The following is a 19027-nucleotide window of genomic DNA, read 5'->3' on the forward strand; positions in this document are numbered from 1 at the left end:
AGAGTCACAGAGCTGTCTGTTTAGCAGCTTCAATACTTCTCTCTTACCTCTACACTAGTAAATACATCTAATTTATTTAGAATTCTCTAGGTACAGTGTTTTTACTTTTCACATACCAAGAAATAATTTCTCTTGGTTTTGTTACTATTTTTGAACTACAATCTAAACAGGAAAAATCTCTATGGCTTTGATTTACTCATCTTGTCAGTCATGGCATCCTGTAACTGCTGCACAGACCGAAAGTAGGCTGGGAAATAAACTACATGTTCAATTCCAGTTAAATGATTTAGAGCAAGCACCACAGCAAAGATGAGGGAGAGAGGTTGAAGATCTCTTCCTCACAGAAATGCACTGTAGAATTCACTTCAGACTGCAATGCACACTTAGTGGGCTTTTAGAGCACTCTGGCTGTAATTTCCTCCTTCCTCTTTCACAGTTTTCAGATGCAAGCTCACCCATTTCTCTGCACACACAGGTGCACAATACACAGATCTGTCTCCATTAACAACTTCAGTACACTAGAAAATATTAAATTTTTAAGCTGAAGAAAGGTGAACAAGTAATCAAGCTGAAGTAAATATTCCTAGACTGAATATGGTGTAAGACAACTAGTTATTGAAAATGTTGCTGCAGCTGCCATGGTCTTGTACTTACACCTCATTTTAGTTGAATCAAGAGTTAAACTTGATGCTTTTACAGGAAAAGAGTGCAAGTGTATCAGGGCTAAACTATTCCTAGTGTTCATGTAATTTCTTTTTAAATCAGAGTTATTCAAGGACTCAAAATTAATTTATTTTTCTGTCCAAGGTATAACTTTATATTTATGTGCTTCTTTTAATGCAATTTTAAAAAATCATAATAAAATTCATATCCATATTTCTGCATATAAAGTTATACAGAACGAAATAGGAAATATGATAACTAAAATGAAACATTTTCTAATGTAAATGTAATCTACCATCAACTCTTAAGTCTCCAAACAGAAACACTGAGACACTAAAAATGACAGTGAAATAATGCAATTTACTGACCTGCAAATTATAAAGTGTATTACCCACTTCTAAATTTCATGGTGTGTGGTTTTAAAAAGCTCAAGTAGTTTGTGCCACTTGTTTTAAAATTTGTTATAACTATATCAATCAACAGCAAGAGAAGCTGGATGAAGAAGTCAATACCAAGACCCTTGACTTATCTGTTCATTTATCAATACTCCTGACCCGTAAGAAATTTGACTTTTTGCTTTAGTCCATGAAGAAGAAAAATTTCCAAGGCAAGACAAATTTAGTTGGCTGATATTTTCTGAACCTATTGCACCAGTCAAACATGAACTATGGGTTTATGGTTTCCTTTTCCTCTGTAAAAAAAAAGTTCTGACAATAACATTTGTGATGGTTTTTAGGTTTACTTTGTTAATTAAAATGTAAAAAAATAAGAGCTTTCAAAGCTGAGTATCACACAAGGATGTTAATGGAACTAGAATGTACAGAAATGCTGTTACTCAGGTGTCCACATTTTACATGGACAAAAAGAAAAAAGGCTATAACAAAGATACTTTATATAAAGAGAACACATTTTTAGTACATACTTTCTCCACTTGGTAAGCCTTCGAGACTCTTGCAATGACAGTATCCCCAGTCAAATACAGATAAACCCACCTGCACATGGATTAATCTCCAGAAATGCCTTGTGCAATGTCAAATGCACTAATTCATTTTAATAAATCACAGAATAGAAATAACCTTACTGATTTGTCCATATTTTAAACAACCTACAGAAATATATAAATGTAACTGCTAATCTTCATAAATGTAAATGTATTTGATGAATTCATAGTTTCTCCTATGTGTCCTCTTGATTACCCAAATATCTGTTGAACATATGCTAGATAGACAAATATTGACGGGTCTGTTTCATTAGCAATCAGATGCATCACTGAATAGCTCAGAACAATGCCACACATAACCTCAGCAAATCAAATGAGGACTCCTACACAGTTAGTTTCCAGTTAACTGATATTCTTCAGAGGCATTTAAAGTGACATGCTTTGAATAAGGTGCTGATGTTTGTCTTTGAACACAGTTCATTTTACAACATACAATTTTCAGTAAGACCAAATACAAAACTCCCTTGTCAGTAAGCTAATGCCATTTCTATTGCTCTGATTGCAAATTTCAGTGACTGGGTGTTTGGGAATATTTAGTCACTTTTGCTCACTATTTAAAAGAACTGGTTCCAATTTTTTGTTTATCAGTTGTTCTTCTGATTTCACTTCTCTGTCATGTTCTTCTTTTACAACTAAAATATTTTAGTATCAAACTCTGCTGGTTGCTAACGGTGCTACTGTTAAAAGAATGATGAAGTAGAGACAAATACCTTGGTTTTTTCTTGCTGAAATTCTATCTGGATGTTGGTTAGTTTAGTTCGCAGCTCCTCATTAGCAGCTTGCAGAGCTTCAGTCTCCATGTCGGACTTCTCTCCCTTGGCACGACTTTTCTTGGACATAATTATTTTTGAAGTTTAAAATAAAATGTTTCCTCCACACTGAGATATCAGCCAGTGCCTTCTGCTTTTAACATTTAAGAGTTGTGCAGTGGTCAACAAAATCTTTCATACAAATCTCTGCCATCGTGGCAGCAGTCTCTCATGGCCTGGAAGAAGCAAAGTGGTGGGAACAGAATTAGGCTACAGCATTGAGCAGAATCAAACATCAGCCTTAACATGCATTTTTAAAGCACACTGTACTTCCTTGTACCAGAGTTTGAAAGATAAGAAGTTACATAACATTTCACCATCTCTAAATTCTAACCACTGTATTCTGATGCTCACAGAAATAAAATCATGTACAGTTATAATGTATTCAACATATATATCATACAGCATATAAACAGAAATTATATCTTATTCGAGACCTGACTAGAACCATGCTCAGGATTCCCAAGAGGCACAAGAAGGCAATAAATTAATTGAGATAATGTTTCAGTGGGAATAGTTTATTTTCTGTAGTAAGAAGAAAGTATTTCTCTCTCCCTAATGTATGTTATAATGCATAATCGTATTATCTCTAATTATCATCGAGTTTCACATCATCAGCATCAATTAAAAAGATACCACACAACTGGAAAAACATTTAAAATTTTTTCTTAAAATACCGTATATATAACCTGCTTATGTTCAGGGCTGATACTGTTTGAAAAGCCATAATGGAAAGAAGAAGGTATTTAATTTCATTTTCATTTCCCAGTATGCTCTAAGCTTAAAAAGTTTTCAATTATTTAAATCAGCTTTATGTAATATTCAAGAAGAATATCAATAGCAGACAAAAAACCCTAATTTCGATAATTAGGAAATCCCCTGATTAGTGTTCTTCATGAGTAGTTAGTACAGAAGTTTAATCTGTGGCTTTTTTTCCTCTCTGCTCTTCCCTAAAAATAACCTGGTGCTCCACAAAACCAAACTGTGAAACAAATGCTATCAATGCTGAACTACTTTCCAAACCCATGTCCTCCGCACATTTTTAAATATTCACATAATTTCATCATTAAATTTTCAAAAAAGTAGAAAGGTTCCTTCTTTAATAAAAAGCAATTGAAAAAAACATGAACTTTACCAATTACAACTTAAGTGAAATAGTTGTTTTGCTCTGTAATATCAAATATCTTTCCTTTGAAATATAATAATCTATCAAGTTATCCTATTCAATAAAATTTTGTTTGTTCCTTATATCCATTATATGAAGCATTTTAATATATAATCTGTGAAAAAATCAGGAATTTAAATATATTTTAATTTTATTATGTATCCAACCTACCTTACAGAACAAATAAACACCAGTGCTATTGTGATTTTACACATAGTCGTGGATTCAAGAAAAACAAATCAGCAATATTCTTACAGTAAATTAAAAAAAAGAAGTCTTTGGTAAATGGAAGAAATGTGAGAAATTGCTGTTCTTAATAAAAGAATTTCATGCTATTAATCTATGAAGTTTCTATAATGCTCAAATTACACTTAATACTCAAATTAGCCTTAAAAACTAGAGAGTTCAGCATTATTCTTTGAAGTATTCTTCAGAATTAAAAAAACTCTCAAGGCATTGCTCTCAACCTTCTTCCTGTAATTCTCAACATTTGAAAATTGTGCTTTTCAAGTAAAATAAAAGCTTAGACCCAGAACCTGAAGAAAATCACCCTCCTCTCTTATAGGCATTCAGAGAAGGAGAGTGGGGAAGGGAGCAAAACCATCACCTCCCAACCAAACGAAACATAATAAATTCTCTAAAATCACAAAATAAAACAAAAGAAAAAGAAATAACCAAAAAATTTGAACCAAAAACCCAACCACAAAAAGCCAAACAAAACCCAAAGCAAACAAAAAAACCACCACAAAACAAAACAAAACAAAAAAAAAAACAAAACAAAACAAAAAAAATGTAAACCAAGAATCAGCCACCCATCAAGCTGCATTGGTGAGCATAAAAAAAAAAAATCCATTTTTACTCTTCCCTAGATACATCTTCCAGCCTACCTATTTCAGAAGCAGGAACTATGGCAACACAAAGCCTATCTATATACTGAGACAGGCACATAGCCCAGACATACAAGGGCTGAAGCAGAGACTGCATCCTGATTCCCAAATGAAAGGCACAGAACCAGTGAGTGCCCAGATTCCCTCCTAGTTGACTACCCACATTTAATATTTGGATAAAGGTCAGGGCAAAAAAAAAAGCAAACAAAAAACACCAAGCAACTTGTAAACACAGAGAAAAAATGAAGGAAAACACACTCAATTCTAACAAAATTTTACTGATGCAGACACTTCAACCAACAACCTATTTATTAACTCCCCATGTCTGCTGAGAGGCAAATTCATGATGCCACCAGGATACAGTCCCACAATCACTCTGTGACTAAAAATAGTCACTTCCTGCACTCTGAGTTCTACACACTTCTTGCAAACCTTGGAATCACTTCAATGTATTTAATTGAAGAGGAAAGGAAAAGGATAGGAAAGAGTAATGGATTCTAATTCACAAGTCACGTTTTCAACAGTCACTGGAACATATTGAGTTTCTCACTTTACTTGATAGGTATGGGGCCAATTGTCATTGAAGAAAAACAACAAATAAACTTGATTGGATCTGAATTCAATAGCTTGGGGAACTGGTGTGTAAAAGATCAAAATATTTAACATGATTTCTCTTACAGATGTTTTGGCAAATCCATTAAATTCTTAACATATTAGAAAACAAATCAGCTGAACAATGTCCTAACTTTCAATTTCTCTTCTATTTGCTTAGCAGATTTAATGGATGCTTTTTATAACTACTTCAATTTCTTCCTTCATTTTTTCAAACAAGACCTCTAACTACATAATTAATTACTACACCATGATCCAAGATGATAAATATCAATAAAACTTAGTAGAAAAAAAAAGAAAAAATCAGCTTCTGCAGAAACATGAAAGAGTAGCATCAAAGAATTTTGATAACATAAGGGTAAGGAAAAAAGAAATCCAATACTTTCTATTGAAAAGTAAGTCAACTTAAAGAAATACAAGTTTTTAAATATGATCCCATATGAAATACACAAAAACATGGGGAGGGTTTTATCTTTAGAGAGTGAGTCTGTCAGTAACAAACAATAATCAACAGGAAAAGTAAGCAAACCCATAAAATCAAGTAATAAATATGGGTAACATGGTAACACAAAAAAATTACTGAATTATATCAATCAAAATTCTGCATTCTAGCCTTATTTCAGGCTTCAACAACATTATTCAACTGCAGCACAATTTTTGGAAATTGCCAATGATTCATCTCATCTGAAACACCAAGCTGTAACTCAGGTACTGGAGGAAAATAATAAAGCTTCTCCATCTAGACACTGCACCTCCACATAAACAGTGCACCATTCTACTTTAGCTTTTATTAATTTTACCCTATCTCTTATAATTCTGCAGAGCCTACTGCAGTCTACCCATAACCCTCACTGTGCTTCTGAACATGAATTGTAAGTACATTCTCAGCATAACACAATTCTGTACATTCAGTAAGTTTAAAATAAATTTTATTACCATAGCATCTGACAATTGCAAATACAGTGGACACAGGTACAATGCTAACTTCAGAAGTAACTTACAGTTCACCTATGTTATAGTTTGAAAAAAAAACAGTGATAATCAACCAGTGACTGTGTGGGAAATACAACATTCATAGCTGCCAATGCCCAAGGCACATTTCTCACAAGGTTCAGGTGACCTACATTTACTGCTTCAATTCTCAGTTCTATGTAATAAAACATGACTGAATGGATAAAAGCAGAAGAACCTCTACAGGACTGTAAAATAATACTCTTCCCACCAATAAATCCTCAAATTATCAGTATGGTTTTCTAGTTATATTGTAGACTGGTCACCTTCCTGGTACCCCTTTGTTAGCTACCTATAAAGACAGATCTATTTCTGTAACAGTAGAATCTTTGAGGGTTCTTTTAAATCACAGCCTGCTTAGGGAAATACAGTTTTCTTACAGCAGAGCATTTTGTAAATGTCACTTGATTTTTTGATGGGTAAAACCAGAAACATCAACAGCCCACATTCATTTTTTCAGATTCACAGCTTAAAGTCCCGAGCCATTCCTGCTTTAATAATTATATATCTGACAGGGCCACACTATATAGAAAACAATCTCCAAGAAACTATAAGCATTTTTTCTTTTTTTTTTTTTGCCAGAAGACCTCAAAGTTACAACCCTGCAGAGCCATGTGGAACAGAGCTTTCCTTGGTAGAGATTACAGTGTATCATGAGTTAGGCTTTTGTGACACTCCTCAGATTTCCACAGCAGGTGACATACTGTGGATGAGCACAGGATCTGTAAAGCAGTCAGCTCCTCTGTCCAGGTTAGTAATTGCCTCAGTTTTTTTTCAATGGCATCTCAGCAAAGGTGTTCTGTGATTCTGTCACTCCACAGTCTTCCAGAAAATTCTCAAAGCCCTCAGGAATCAATACTCAGATTTTAACTTCCCACCATGAATCACTGCCTTTCAGGTCCTTATACAGCAGTTAACAGAACTAACTTGGCAAGTTCCTAAATGAATTTCACCAATGTATTCATTTTCTCTTCAATGAATTGGTTGCCTGTGACGTGTGCATCTGTTAAAACACATGCAACAAAAATATGTATTCAAGTGACTGCATACTAAAAAAAAAAAAAAACCAAAACAAAAAGTAAGCATGTCAAACTCATTTACATCTTATGCACATACACAAATGTGTGTGTACCTGCTAGTAATACCCACGTGACACTGAATTTATATTTTTGATTGGTGCTACTCCATACAACTGGATAGCATCCAGTACGTTCATGGCTTCATTCTAGTGAACAAACATGAACAGCCCACCAAAACAAAATCCCCAAACAAACTACCTCTCAGTTTAAAAGGAATTTCTCAGCCGAAGAGGACACAGCACAAGAAAGGGAAGAGATCCTGCACCTCCCTTCTGCACTGCACAACACTTTCATACAATAGGAGTTACTGAAAACTTAACCTGAAACCCTTCTCAGAAAGCTATGAGCTTAATTCCAGGACTCTTTTATTTTAAGTAAATAAAAAGGCTTCAGTGAGTGTACATTTTCAATACTTACCCAGCTTCAATTGTAGCGCTGTTTCAAAATTTATCTAATCATTAATCCTTAAAATCACTCTATTAGCCCTATTAAAAGACAAAATGCTACAAACACATTAAATAAAAGAGACACTAGCACAGAAAGGCAAAGTTCAAACACAACTAAAAATGGTAAAACAGAACCACACCCTTCAAGGCTCAGCTCTGTTACACAGCCATAGTGCTTTAGGGTACTGGGCTCACTGCAACTCTGGAGAGGCAGCTCTAGGCAGAGCTGCTCCTCTGATCTTGGGTCAATTCCCTTCTTTCCAGCAGGGACAGGAGACCTGACCCCATGCCTGCTGTCTGGCACAGTACAGGAGCCTCTGGACCTTCTCACTGTGCCCTGGTGTGAGGCAGGAGATCCCTGTGCTCTCCCTGAGCAGCAGCATTCCCATTAAAGCACAACATGCAAGAGCAAAAACAGAAGGAAGAAAGGGTAAGCTACAGCATTCCTCTGTTAGGGCTAGATAAATGGCAAGTACAGGGACAGATTTTAATATCTATATTGACTGACACCCCACAAATACTATCAACCTGTCAAATTTAGGCTTTTGGTTTATACTGGACCAGCTTTGTTTAGCTACTCACCTGATTTTTGCTTTTTGCAGGAAACTTTCTTTGGGTATTTTTTTAGACCTATTATTATTATTATTATTATTATTATTATTATTATTATTATTATTGTTTTTTGTAAAGAGATAGAATAACTAAAATCTGAGCCTGTAAAAATTAAAATTCAGGGATTTCGGCAGAAAATGTACAAGGTTTGGTGGGAGAGGTTCAGATGCCCAATTTGATGACTCAGGAGAGAGGAAGAACCTCAACAAGAAAAAACCTGGGGTCGTCTAACACTTCATTGCATCTTGAATATTTATTATTTTGTAAATCAATAGGATAGACCTGAGAGGTCAGGCAGGAGTAAAGAAAAGGTGCTTCTGGCTGTGATATTAGTTACCAGTTGAACAGTGAAGCAAACAGAGGGGACATGATTTCATTTCACTGTCTCAGATCTCAATAATTATTCTGTGCTGTTGACTACCTTGATTAAGTCTAAGCCACCTCATGCTGTGCCAGACAACTCACATCTTCACCTCACTACCCAGCACAGAAGAATCACGCAGCAGAATCTGTGCAGAGCCGCACAAGAACATCAGTCAGCACAAAAAAAGAATTACAAAACTTCTTCACCTACCAAGGGGTGGCTCAACTTCCACACAAGTTCTCATCAAAATCAGGACTCTTAGTCAAAATGAAGATACCAGAAATATATATAGGCCAGAAATATAGGAAGACTGACAAAAGAACTTGCTGCCTTTTTTCCCATCATGGTCCATTTTTAAAGCCAAGTTCTTTAGCTCCTGAGATGAAAGTAAGAATTTAGACTACAGAACTGGCAATGCTGTTGCTTAAATTTTGAAGAGTCGTAGAATTCCCAAAAAGGTATCTACCCATGCTCAAGAATTTAGGATCTCAACCTTGTGTCTGATTACTGCATCAAGGACTCCTGCTCAGCTTCAATGTTCTTGAACCCCACATGCAAATCTAATTTCAAATCCAACTGGAAAATTATAATTATTATCTTATTGGCAACACACAGGCTAAGGCTTGATGGATTTTGGTGTCACCTGCAGTTCTGTCACAGATGCCTTGTATTTTCTCTACCAAATCACCTAATCTCTTAGTAAAGTAGGCATTACACTTGAAGAAAGACCAGAAATATATTCTGAGGACAATTTATGAAATAAGAGACTGGATACAGGTAATAAGAAATGAAACTTAAGAGACCTAAAAAGAATCTGCAATTTTTTTTTTGCAGGAATCATCAAATTTAGTGTCCCACAAAACTGCAATTCCCTCGGGAGATCTCTTAACTTTCTCACAGCAGTGTTCTGATAATCAGTCAGCTAAAACTGCTGTTTCAATACTGGTATTTGAGTGAGTGTTCATTGTAATGAACAGAGTTTAAGTCACTTTGGGACCTTGCTGATGCAATGGCATCACCTGAGATAAAATATTTAAACTGAGTGTTTCAGCCAGACAGTAGCTTCTTCCTCTCTCAGCTCTCTGAAAAGGAGCTGTGCAATGGCTTCAAACTACAGGCAGTAAAAAGCACAGCTAGATACTAACACAGAAAGAGCCTGCAGACAAACTTTTGTTTCTCTCTCTGGTTAAACAGGACAAACATGACAAAGCACAAGAAAAGCACAGAGGAGAAACTGTGAACTGTGAACTCTTTGTGTAACCATCTTCCAATATCCACAAATAGAGAACATTTCACCACCGTGAGAAGACTACAAATAAAACACCCTTCTGGTAACTGCCAGCAAATTTGATTCAAACCATTCCAGACTTGTTGGAAATGTTGTTGGCAAGCTGGCCACCAGAAAATATAAATGTGCTCTCCGAAGATACGGAAAGTTGAAAGTGCCATTAAGAGTTGCAGAAAATGCATTTATCCAGATACATATATCAACATCATAATTTTAAGGATAGTGTCCCTCAGAATGTTAAAAAACAGACACATTCAGTCATGGTTCACCTTAAAAAGAGGGAAACAGGCAAGTAGATATAAATACAAAACCCCACAAATACTCTGTGACACACTACTACAGGCTGTGACACTTCCTGTTGTCCACATTAGACTGCCCCAAAGTATTCTGAAACTCAGAAATTAATCAATGTGCACACACACACACACACACACATATATGTATATATATACATATATATACAGATATATATATGGAAATAAGCTTCCTAAAAGCTTCCTAAATTTGGGACAGTGTTAGACAGAATCAGACTACTTGCACATGTAACTTTGCGTGCTTTAGTATGCAAGTTGTGCATGCAACTTATGGGAGTATTCAATTTATGGGGGCACAGCATTGCTAGCAGGGTATCCTGAACATTTGGACATTTAGGGGGATTAAAAAGTGATTTGTTATTCACTCCAAAGTAAACATCCTACGTCTCTTTATCTATATAACATCTCTCCTTCACTGAGAAATCGAGACTGCATTTCACTATACTGTTTCAGAGAGCAAACTGTGAAGATAGTACAGTGTTTTGCAGAAAGCTGAGGCCAAGACATGTCATCTAAAGCTCACAAAAAGTCCCAATGGTTAAATGAAAAATGTTTATGCTTCAGTGCTTCAAAACACAACTTCCTTCTTGCCATGATGCCTGCAAAGAAGGCTATTCTCTGGAAGATCTAAATGGCTGGAAATTATCTGTGACCATGGAAAAAAATCTTTATTCAATTTGTACTATCATGTAAATTTGACACAGTTGCAATTCTATCTATGAATCCAGTTGTGTAAAAATATGCTCATATAATTTCTGCTATTAACTTGGTGTTCAGTTCTGTTCCTCTTCCCACCTCATCCCCTAAAAGGGTAGCAGAGGGAAGCCTCAGATTTAGGGTGCTGGCAGTAACTTTACAGACAAACTTAGTTTTAGTGAAGGCTCGGTGAAAAAATATGGAAATAGGTATTTGCCAAGAACTATTCTTTCTGCACCATCTCCCCAAACTTTAGGTGAAAGTGTGAATAAGATTTTCCTTTAAGGTTAAGGCTAGCATAGCTATGGCAGTAACACTGTAATTTTTCACCTCCTACATAGCAAACCTATATTAGCAAAACTGAAAGCTTCATGTCAGTGAAGACATGGCTGTAACCTGTGTACATTGCCCTTACACATGAAAGGGGAAATGCTGAAATGCTGCCTGTTTCAGTGAACAATGTGAAAACTGGGAGTTCTTATGTGAAACCATGCTCATTCCCCTTCCAGGGCATAAAAATTCAAATGGCTACATGAAAAACACACACTATTTATTATTAATTTTTTTGTAGTAGAGACATCTGGAAATATCAGAAAGATCTTCACTAACACTTCCCAAATGTTGTAAGGGATTAAGAATATAAAATTACTCAATATTTGCTTTGAGATATGCAAGTCTTCACCAGTAAATACCAAGGTTATGTTTCCTTTCACTGACCCAGAGTGTGCATTTTGATATCTTACACTGATTGTTGCAAATTAATTGAAATGCCCAAATACTCCCTGCCTCCCTTCCACTACAAAATCTCACACTTTTGTCTTGTGTTGCAATAACATCCAGCACACCTGTAGAAATATAATATGTGCAGATGTGCACAGGATGGATTTCCTTCAGAAAGGGTAAATTGAAGGTAGTGAGATTAAAATTAGGGTCCTTCAAAATTTTTCTCCTAGAAATCAACTTCTGCACAATGCTATGCATAAAACAGGATTTTGCCCACATGCATACATATATTGCTATAATAAAATCCCATTATCAAAGCTATTTAATATTCAAAACACCATTTGCAGCTATTAACTTTACAAATTGATTGAATCAAAGAGCTGAGAAAAATAAGCAAAAAGACAGAAAGACAACCATAACCGAGAGAGACCCTATTTAATGAAGAAAAAGCACCAAGTACTGCAAAACAAGTATATCCTAAGAAATCTCAGGACTGCCAATTTTATGGCCTCTCACTACTGTTTATTGAATGCACAACACACAGGCTACAGATTTCTCACAGTCCATACCTTTTTTCCCCATTCATACTCATTTATGAACATACAAGGAGCTTTAGAAAAGACTGAAGATCTGCTATGCTTTAATACTGGACAGCAAGTCTGATATATTTGAGACCCCTTTCCATGGTGTCTGAAAAGTTGTTTAGTTTTGTTTTTAAGACCTCTTGCAAACACTCAGATTACTTTGTGATAACTAAGTGCAACGTCACTTATCTCAACATGACCATTACCAACCACAGACTTATCTAATGGAAAAACATGAGTGGGAATTCTGCCAGTAGCTGCACAGCCACCAGCCACCCAAATGTACCACCTTGTTACATCTGCAAGTAAGGAAACTCTTTAGACACAAACATGTTATATTACTTGTTTTTTGTGTTTGGAAAATAACAGATCTGTAATCACAAAGCAGTGAACATAAGTAATATTTGTATAGAGGATTAGCCAGCACAGATTGTTTGTTCAAAGGATATTAAGAAAAAACGGAAATATGAGAGAATATAAAGTTTATTTCAATTTAATTTTCAGCATTCAGAGAAAGGAGGAAAATATCGATCAATCTATCAATCTTGGATAGATTTTATGATCAGTTAGCAAAAGAAAGAAAGTGCCATTTAAAAAAATGTGCCTGGCCCTATTGCTGCAGTAATCCTAAATTTTCTCAGAAGCAGCCAGTCATTCTCTAAAGCAAAGTGCCAGCTCACAGCTGCATGATATAGCAGCACCATTCCTGCATGAATGCTTGTGTTTGCACTTCCAGTCTGAGGAGACTGTTGGAAGACATCAGGAATAGTCTAGACAAATAACAAGACATTGATACGGAAGAAATATGACTATTCAAAAAGAAAAACAGGGACCAGATAGCAAGATTTTTTCCTGTAGCACTGGGGAAAATGCGCACAAGCAATCCAGAAGATGAAAACCCAATGCTTTGATTTTCATAAGCTAATTCTGACTATTAGGATAGATACAGATAATTGGCACATGACAAAATCCATTTCCAAAATACACTGGCTGTTGAAGACTCATTACTGGATCGCTTCATCTTTATTATGCAGTCAGCTAAACAAACTATTAAGTCTAAATCAATTTTTTAATCTCTGTTCTAGTGTTTCGATGTACAGGAACAGAGCAGTGTAAAGGACAACAGGGGGATAATAATCTTGAAATAGCATCCTTTTGAAATTTAAAAATTAAAATATGTTTACCCTTGCAGAAAGACAAGTGGTAATAGTCACCAGGTGGGCTTAGAGTTCAGCATTTTAATTCTTTCCAAACTCAGCATCATTTACTACCTGCTATTATTAAATAGATAAGGAAATTATCTTTTTAGATAAATCTACGATTGAAGTTCCTGATGCATTTACCATTAAGTGTTAAATCTAGTCAGAGGAAAAGGATGAACTGTTCTCCCAGGTACAGAAGAGAGAATTAAGTAGTCACATCAGTTTATCTGTTGCCCTCAAAACAAATTTAGTTTCAAATTAAAAATTACAAATTAAAATAATTATTCTCTATAGTGAAAGATCATTACATTAGCAAAAATTAAATTAGACAGACTTTTTCACTCCTTGTTTCTTTCTAATGACTATACTATAATGAAATTCTGTGGAGTGTTAAAGATACTACAATGAACTAGTAGCTGTGTTTGAGTCATAGAAAACAGATGGGCCCTAAGACTTATTCTATATACTACATTTTTTACTTCATTCTTTCCTTCTTTGGGACTTTTTTATTAATGATCATGCATTCTACAGCTGTCAGTTCCCATAGCCCTTGCCTTATTTAGTGTCACACTTTTCTATTCATAGAAAGAAGTATTCATTGCGTACTATCTTAAATATTACAAGATATATTTCAAATCAAGCAAAGTTTTTGAGTAGCAAAGAGGCAAAAATTTCAATATGCAAACTACAAAATAGCCATTGGGAAAGAATACTTTCTGTACTACAGTTTTCTGGGAAACTCAATTATATTCTCAATATCTTTCTAGATAAAAATGTCCTTTCTAGGGATCAACAGCATTCTGCTGCAGAAAGAACAGTTACACAGAGTGAGCATTTACTATTTCCTAGTATTCTTAAGTCTAATAACTCTGTCATCACTGCAGGACTACCACAAGATGAAAATAGCATAAATTAGGCAAGGGGTTAAACTGTCATCCTTACCATACTTCTTCAATAGAGGAACAGGTACTTTCAAGATGATATTGAAGTCAACAAAATGTTATATTGGGGTTTATGCACAGCAAACGTAACTGCCTGCTGAATGCCCAGACACGTACACATAATAAACACATAAAAGTCAACAGAAGGCTGGGAAAGTCTGTCAAAGGACCTTAGGTCTCTGGACTGAGACCAAAGCAACTAAAGTCCTTCTTCTTTACTAATGGTGACAGATATAGCTGAGGTAACACACTGGTCAAGTTAGCAAGCATATGAATAATATAAGACACTAAGAACCCTTCTGTACTGCACATCTTATATGCCATGGGCAGTAGTGGTGGTGAGGCAACAATTTAAAAAATTAATAAGGAAATCACAAGTCAGAAAATGTTTATATCAAGGTTCTGTTCAGTGAATCCAGAAAATGACTCTGTAAAGAAAACAAAAGCACTTCACAAAAAGACAAAAGTTTCATATAGATTTAGTTTTATTGCCTGCGAAATCTGGTTGTGTTTAAAAGTCTCTCTCAGTACAAAAAGAATTTCAAATTTGAAGCTTCAAATGATACTGTCTCTAATAAAACTATAGCATCATATCTGCATGGCAGATTTATTCTCTTCTTACCCAACCAACATGCTGGCAATGCACAGTACCTTTTCCTTGTCCACAGGTTTCTGAGGCAGTTGTGTTTGATTTTAATTTTAAGAGGTGAAGACTGAGCAGCACTGGTAGCTAAGTCACAAGCTATGTTTGTTCTGGTACTTTCCTCACCACTGCTCCTAGTCCTGTTGGAATGTTCTCCTTTCCATCAGCAAGGAGGGCTTCCTGAGCAATATTAGTGACATCATCTGTTAAACAAAAGAGATTTAATGCAGATCAGATTTCAATAACAGTTTGATGGTAGCAATGCAACAGGAATTTATTTACACAGGGTAACAAAATGCAGCAGAATAAGGTATCATATAAAATTTCAAGTGTGGCATCTTCTTTCCATTAAGAACACATATGGAATGGTGGCCTTTGCTAGATGCTCCTCAGTGAAAGCAGAATGGAAGCTGCTAAGCTCAGATCAATCCAGACAGATTTAGCTAACACTAAATTTGTATTCCATTTCAACCCAAGTTGTTGGGTTTTGGAGTACCTAAACTGTCATGGTGGCCACCTATAAATTGTCACACACAGATTGTCCACTGCCATGAATCTTTATAAATACCAAAAGTGTACCAACATAAGGAAGTTATCACGTATCATATTGAAAAGAGGACAAGACTAAATTTTAGAAAACGCAAATTCTGTTCTTGAAGTCATTGATCACAATTTCCTTTCTGAAAACAATCAAAAGACAATGGACCGGGCCTTGATATTGTCTTACTTCATATTTCTTTATAATACTTTAATGTATTTTGATCACAAGTGGAAGTAACAGAAGCATTTTAGTTTTTATTTATGTTCACTGTGTGGTAATTCGAATTGGTATTTCTCTTGCACAGAAAAATGCACAGAAATAAAATTAGTGTTATGGGAATATCTTAATGAAAAATAACACTCTGAAAGGTTAATGAGTGAAAGCAATTCAAGTTCCATAATGAGTATCATCTACCTCAGTTTTCCTAGAGTCTCTAAACACCTTTAACTACACCTTTCACTGCAGAGTAAAAAAAAGAAAGTAAAGTCTCCTCAGTACTAATCTTCTCTTGGTATACCCCTTGTGTTAGAGATTGAGGACAAGTGAATTGAAAAAGCCAAACAGATTTCAGCAATGTCACCAAAGCAGACATGGTCATATGGGGCAGAGGGCTGGCAGACACAACACAGAACAGGTCTAACTCTTTGCCTTTTGGGCAAGAGAGCTGGAAGCCAGACAAAATTCCATATACAAACGGTGCTGAAACATGATGGATATAACAACTACCATGTACAATGTTCAAATCTTCACAAAAAACTGTATTTCACATAAAATAAATCAGGATTGCATCCAACGGTACCAGTCCTAAAAACATAATTTCTAAACCACTTCCCTTGCTGGGAAATACTGCATTTCTCTCTAGTGGTTTGTTTAAGGTGAGACCATGTATTCTGTTAGTGGCTTAAAACCTAAATCCTCAGGGAATTTACAAGCTTATTTGTTCAATAAAGACAGGCATCTAGGTAGTATTTAATAGAGAAAGGAAATCTGCATACTCATTTCCTTAGGGCCAAATTCAGTGCTGCGACAGAATACTTTTGAAAAGGATGAAAGTACAGCTAGGGCCAGATCATGGCAGAAGATCAAAGTGCTGAAACAGCTTAGTTGGCATATTTAAGTAGCACAAAACACTGGAAAAGAGGAATTCAATTTATTTATATAGTAACAAACCTCCTCAGGCCAAGCGCCTCTATTTTTTATGATGTCAGATATGCCTCACTTTGCCCTATCTTTAGGGTCCTTTTTAAGTTGCCCTATTCTTAAATATTCCAATATTGTTATTCCACATGAAAATCTTCTGGCCTTCAGTTAGCAATCTGAATACATCTGAATAAAAGGGAAAGAGATTTCCCCATATTAACATGCAATATAGAAACATCTAAGACAAAGCAAGAATTTACTTGTTGTAAAAGGCAAGTAGACAGCAATCAGGCCAATAAGATGATTAAAAAACAGGCCAATACTCACAAAATTCAAAAGGGGGGAAAAAAACAAAAAACCCACACTTCCAAATTCCAAAGTTATCTGGGTGATTTGTCTCCACTGAAAAATGCACTTATCTTTTAGCATATCTACTAATTCTGTAATATCAAATCTTCTAAAAAGTAAGTTATTTCATCCTAAAAAGCTTATTGTTAAGATTAATAGTTTTTTAAATTCTCTAGTAAATTTTTAAATCAAAAATATCTTTTTTATTTTTGGCCAACTGGCCTCACTATATTATATAACAAGAATAGTGTTGACAAAAGTTTTGAAAGAAGAATGAAACAGATCCAGAACATGTGTAAGTTACAGTAATAAGAGCAAAGAAAAAGAAGTAGTTTTAGTGATGTGACAATATCTGCTTCTCAAAGTCGATGTTTCAGTAGCATAGCATATAAGTGAGATTAAAAAAGATTAATTGGCAATAAGTCTTGCAAAAACTGGGGCAAATTTGAAACATTTAATGATGCCAGTCAGTACAAGTTGTTAGAGTGCTATTCACAGCGAATTACCAGCAACCACTGGAAAACTATAACCTAATAATCCTTCAGTAATCTTCCTATAGCTTCTTAAAAAATATGGTAATTAAAAAATAACTTAAAATAATTGGATACTTAATTTCTCATTTCCAGTAACTGCTAAGCTAAATCTATTTCTAATGGTGGAGAGGAAGGATAAAGAGGGAAAGCTATTACTGTGGAAATATATCTGTTAATCTACAAACAAACAGAGCATAAACTACAGCTGTTCAAATTCATTCAGAATATACCACACACACCAAAAGCACTTCAAAGAACCAAAAATATTATAGAAATAATTTGACAGATGAGCTGATGTTTGATACATTACTAATTTCACTCAGTGCAGTGAAGTCACCAATATGTTCATATCCTGTAGTTATGGCAGCACATGCTAAATAAAGAAAGTTGGTTCAGTTATGTTCTTTATCATATAATAGCTCTCTAGACAAAATACATTGTTATAAAAATGAAGGGTTTTCTCTGTTTACATGGAAATAACTAGCAACATTTGTCAACATTTCCCAAATGGTTAGGAAAAGAACGGAAGGTACTCAAGATTGATTGTTCAGGCTTTTAATCACAACTGAATACACAGAATCTATGATGAAAGTTCTGTTTCTCACACTTTTACCTTCATCATGTCAGGCAAGACAGGTTTAAAGGTAAGAGAGTAAACACTGATGCCAGCCACCATCCTCTCCTTGAGATTCCCAAAACAGGCAAAGTACTCGGGAGTGTTCACATGGGACAACTTAGTCCATTTTAACTCTTAAACAGAGTGCATTACTTACAGAAGTTCTCAAAAATAACTAAGGTGGACAGCTAGTTTAGATTTCTCCTTGGAAAGCAGAAACACTGAGGACAGTTGCTCTGACAACTGTGGAAATGTCATGTACAGTCCATATATGCAGGGTCTGTGGACTATAAGGGATGGAGATCTCAAAAGAACACCTTTTTCTGCAGAAGAGTGGTACAAAACCTTCCTTCTGCCCAACACACCTCAAATAGAAACAGGCAGGGTCCAACTATAATCCCCAGAAAAAAAAAAGAGCAATCATCCTTGGTATATGGTAGCAGAAAAATAGTTTCCCTGAATGTTTTGGAAGCCCTCCCCATGTCTTTGTACAGCTGATCCACATTTTGAAGACTTTTGAGAACAAGGCTTCTTGGCTTTAAAATGACTAAGCAAGAAACAAGACTGACCCCAAAAAAAGGCAGTTTCTTTGGGAAAACAGTGCTGTGAGTTCCCTGAAGTAGTTGCTAGAAATTTCACTTGGCAAATGAGAATATGTATATTACCACTGACTTTCTGTCAGAAGTTATTCTAATTGACAACTAGAGGAGCAGTGGGAAGGGGTTCTTTCATACAACCAAATGTTCAAGGATTAAAAAAAGCATTTTTTCTTTCAAAAAATCTATGGCATTTTACTATGGTTCCTTGTAT

General features: G+C 35.4%; 1 protein-coding gene across 6 annotated transcripts in view; it reads right to left on the reverse strand.

Annotated features, from left to right (window-relative positions):
• JAKMIP1 (janus kinase and microtubule interacting protein 1) overlaps positions 1–19027 on the reverse strand; it is a 140511-nt gene that overhangs the window by 73546 nt on the left and 47938 nt on the right. For all 6 annotated transcript variants that reach the window (XM_056489828.1, XM_056489829.1, XM_056489825.1 and 3 more), the window contains exons 2-3: positions 15048–15242; positions 2374–2648 (exon numbers count right to left, since the gene is read on the reverse strand). In XM_056489828.1, the coding sequence (XP_056345803.1) occupies positions 2374–2502 (129 nt within the window). In that variant the 5' untranslated portion in view covers positions 2503–2648; positions 15048–15242. The remainder of the gene's footprint in view (positions 1–2373; positions 2649–15047; positions 15243–19027) is intronic.

Source organism: Oenanthe melanoleuca, chromosome 4 (genome assembly GCF_029582105.1).
Source record: "Oenanthe melanoleuca isolate GR-GAL-2019-014 chromosome 4, OMel1.0, whole genome shotgun sequence".
In the NCBI taxonomy this organism is placed as follows: Eukaryota; Metazoa; Chordata; class Aves; order Passeriformes; family Muscicapidae; genus Oenanthe; species Oenanthe melanoleuca.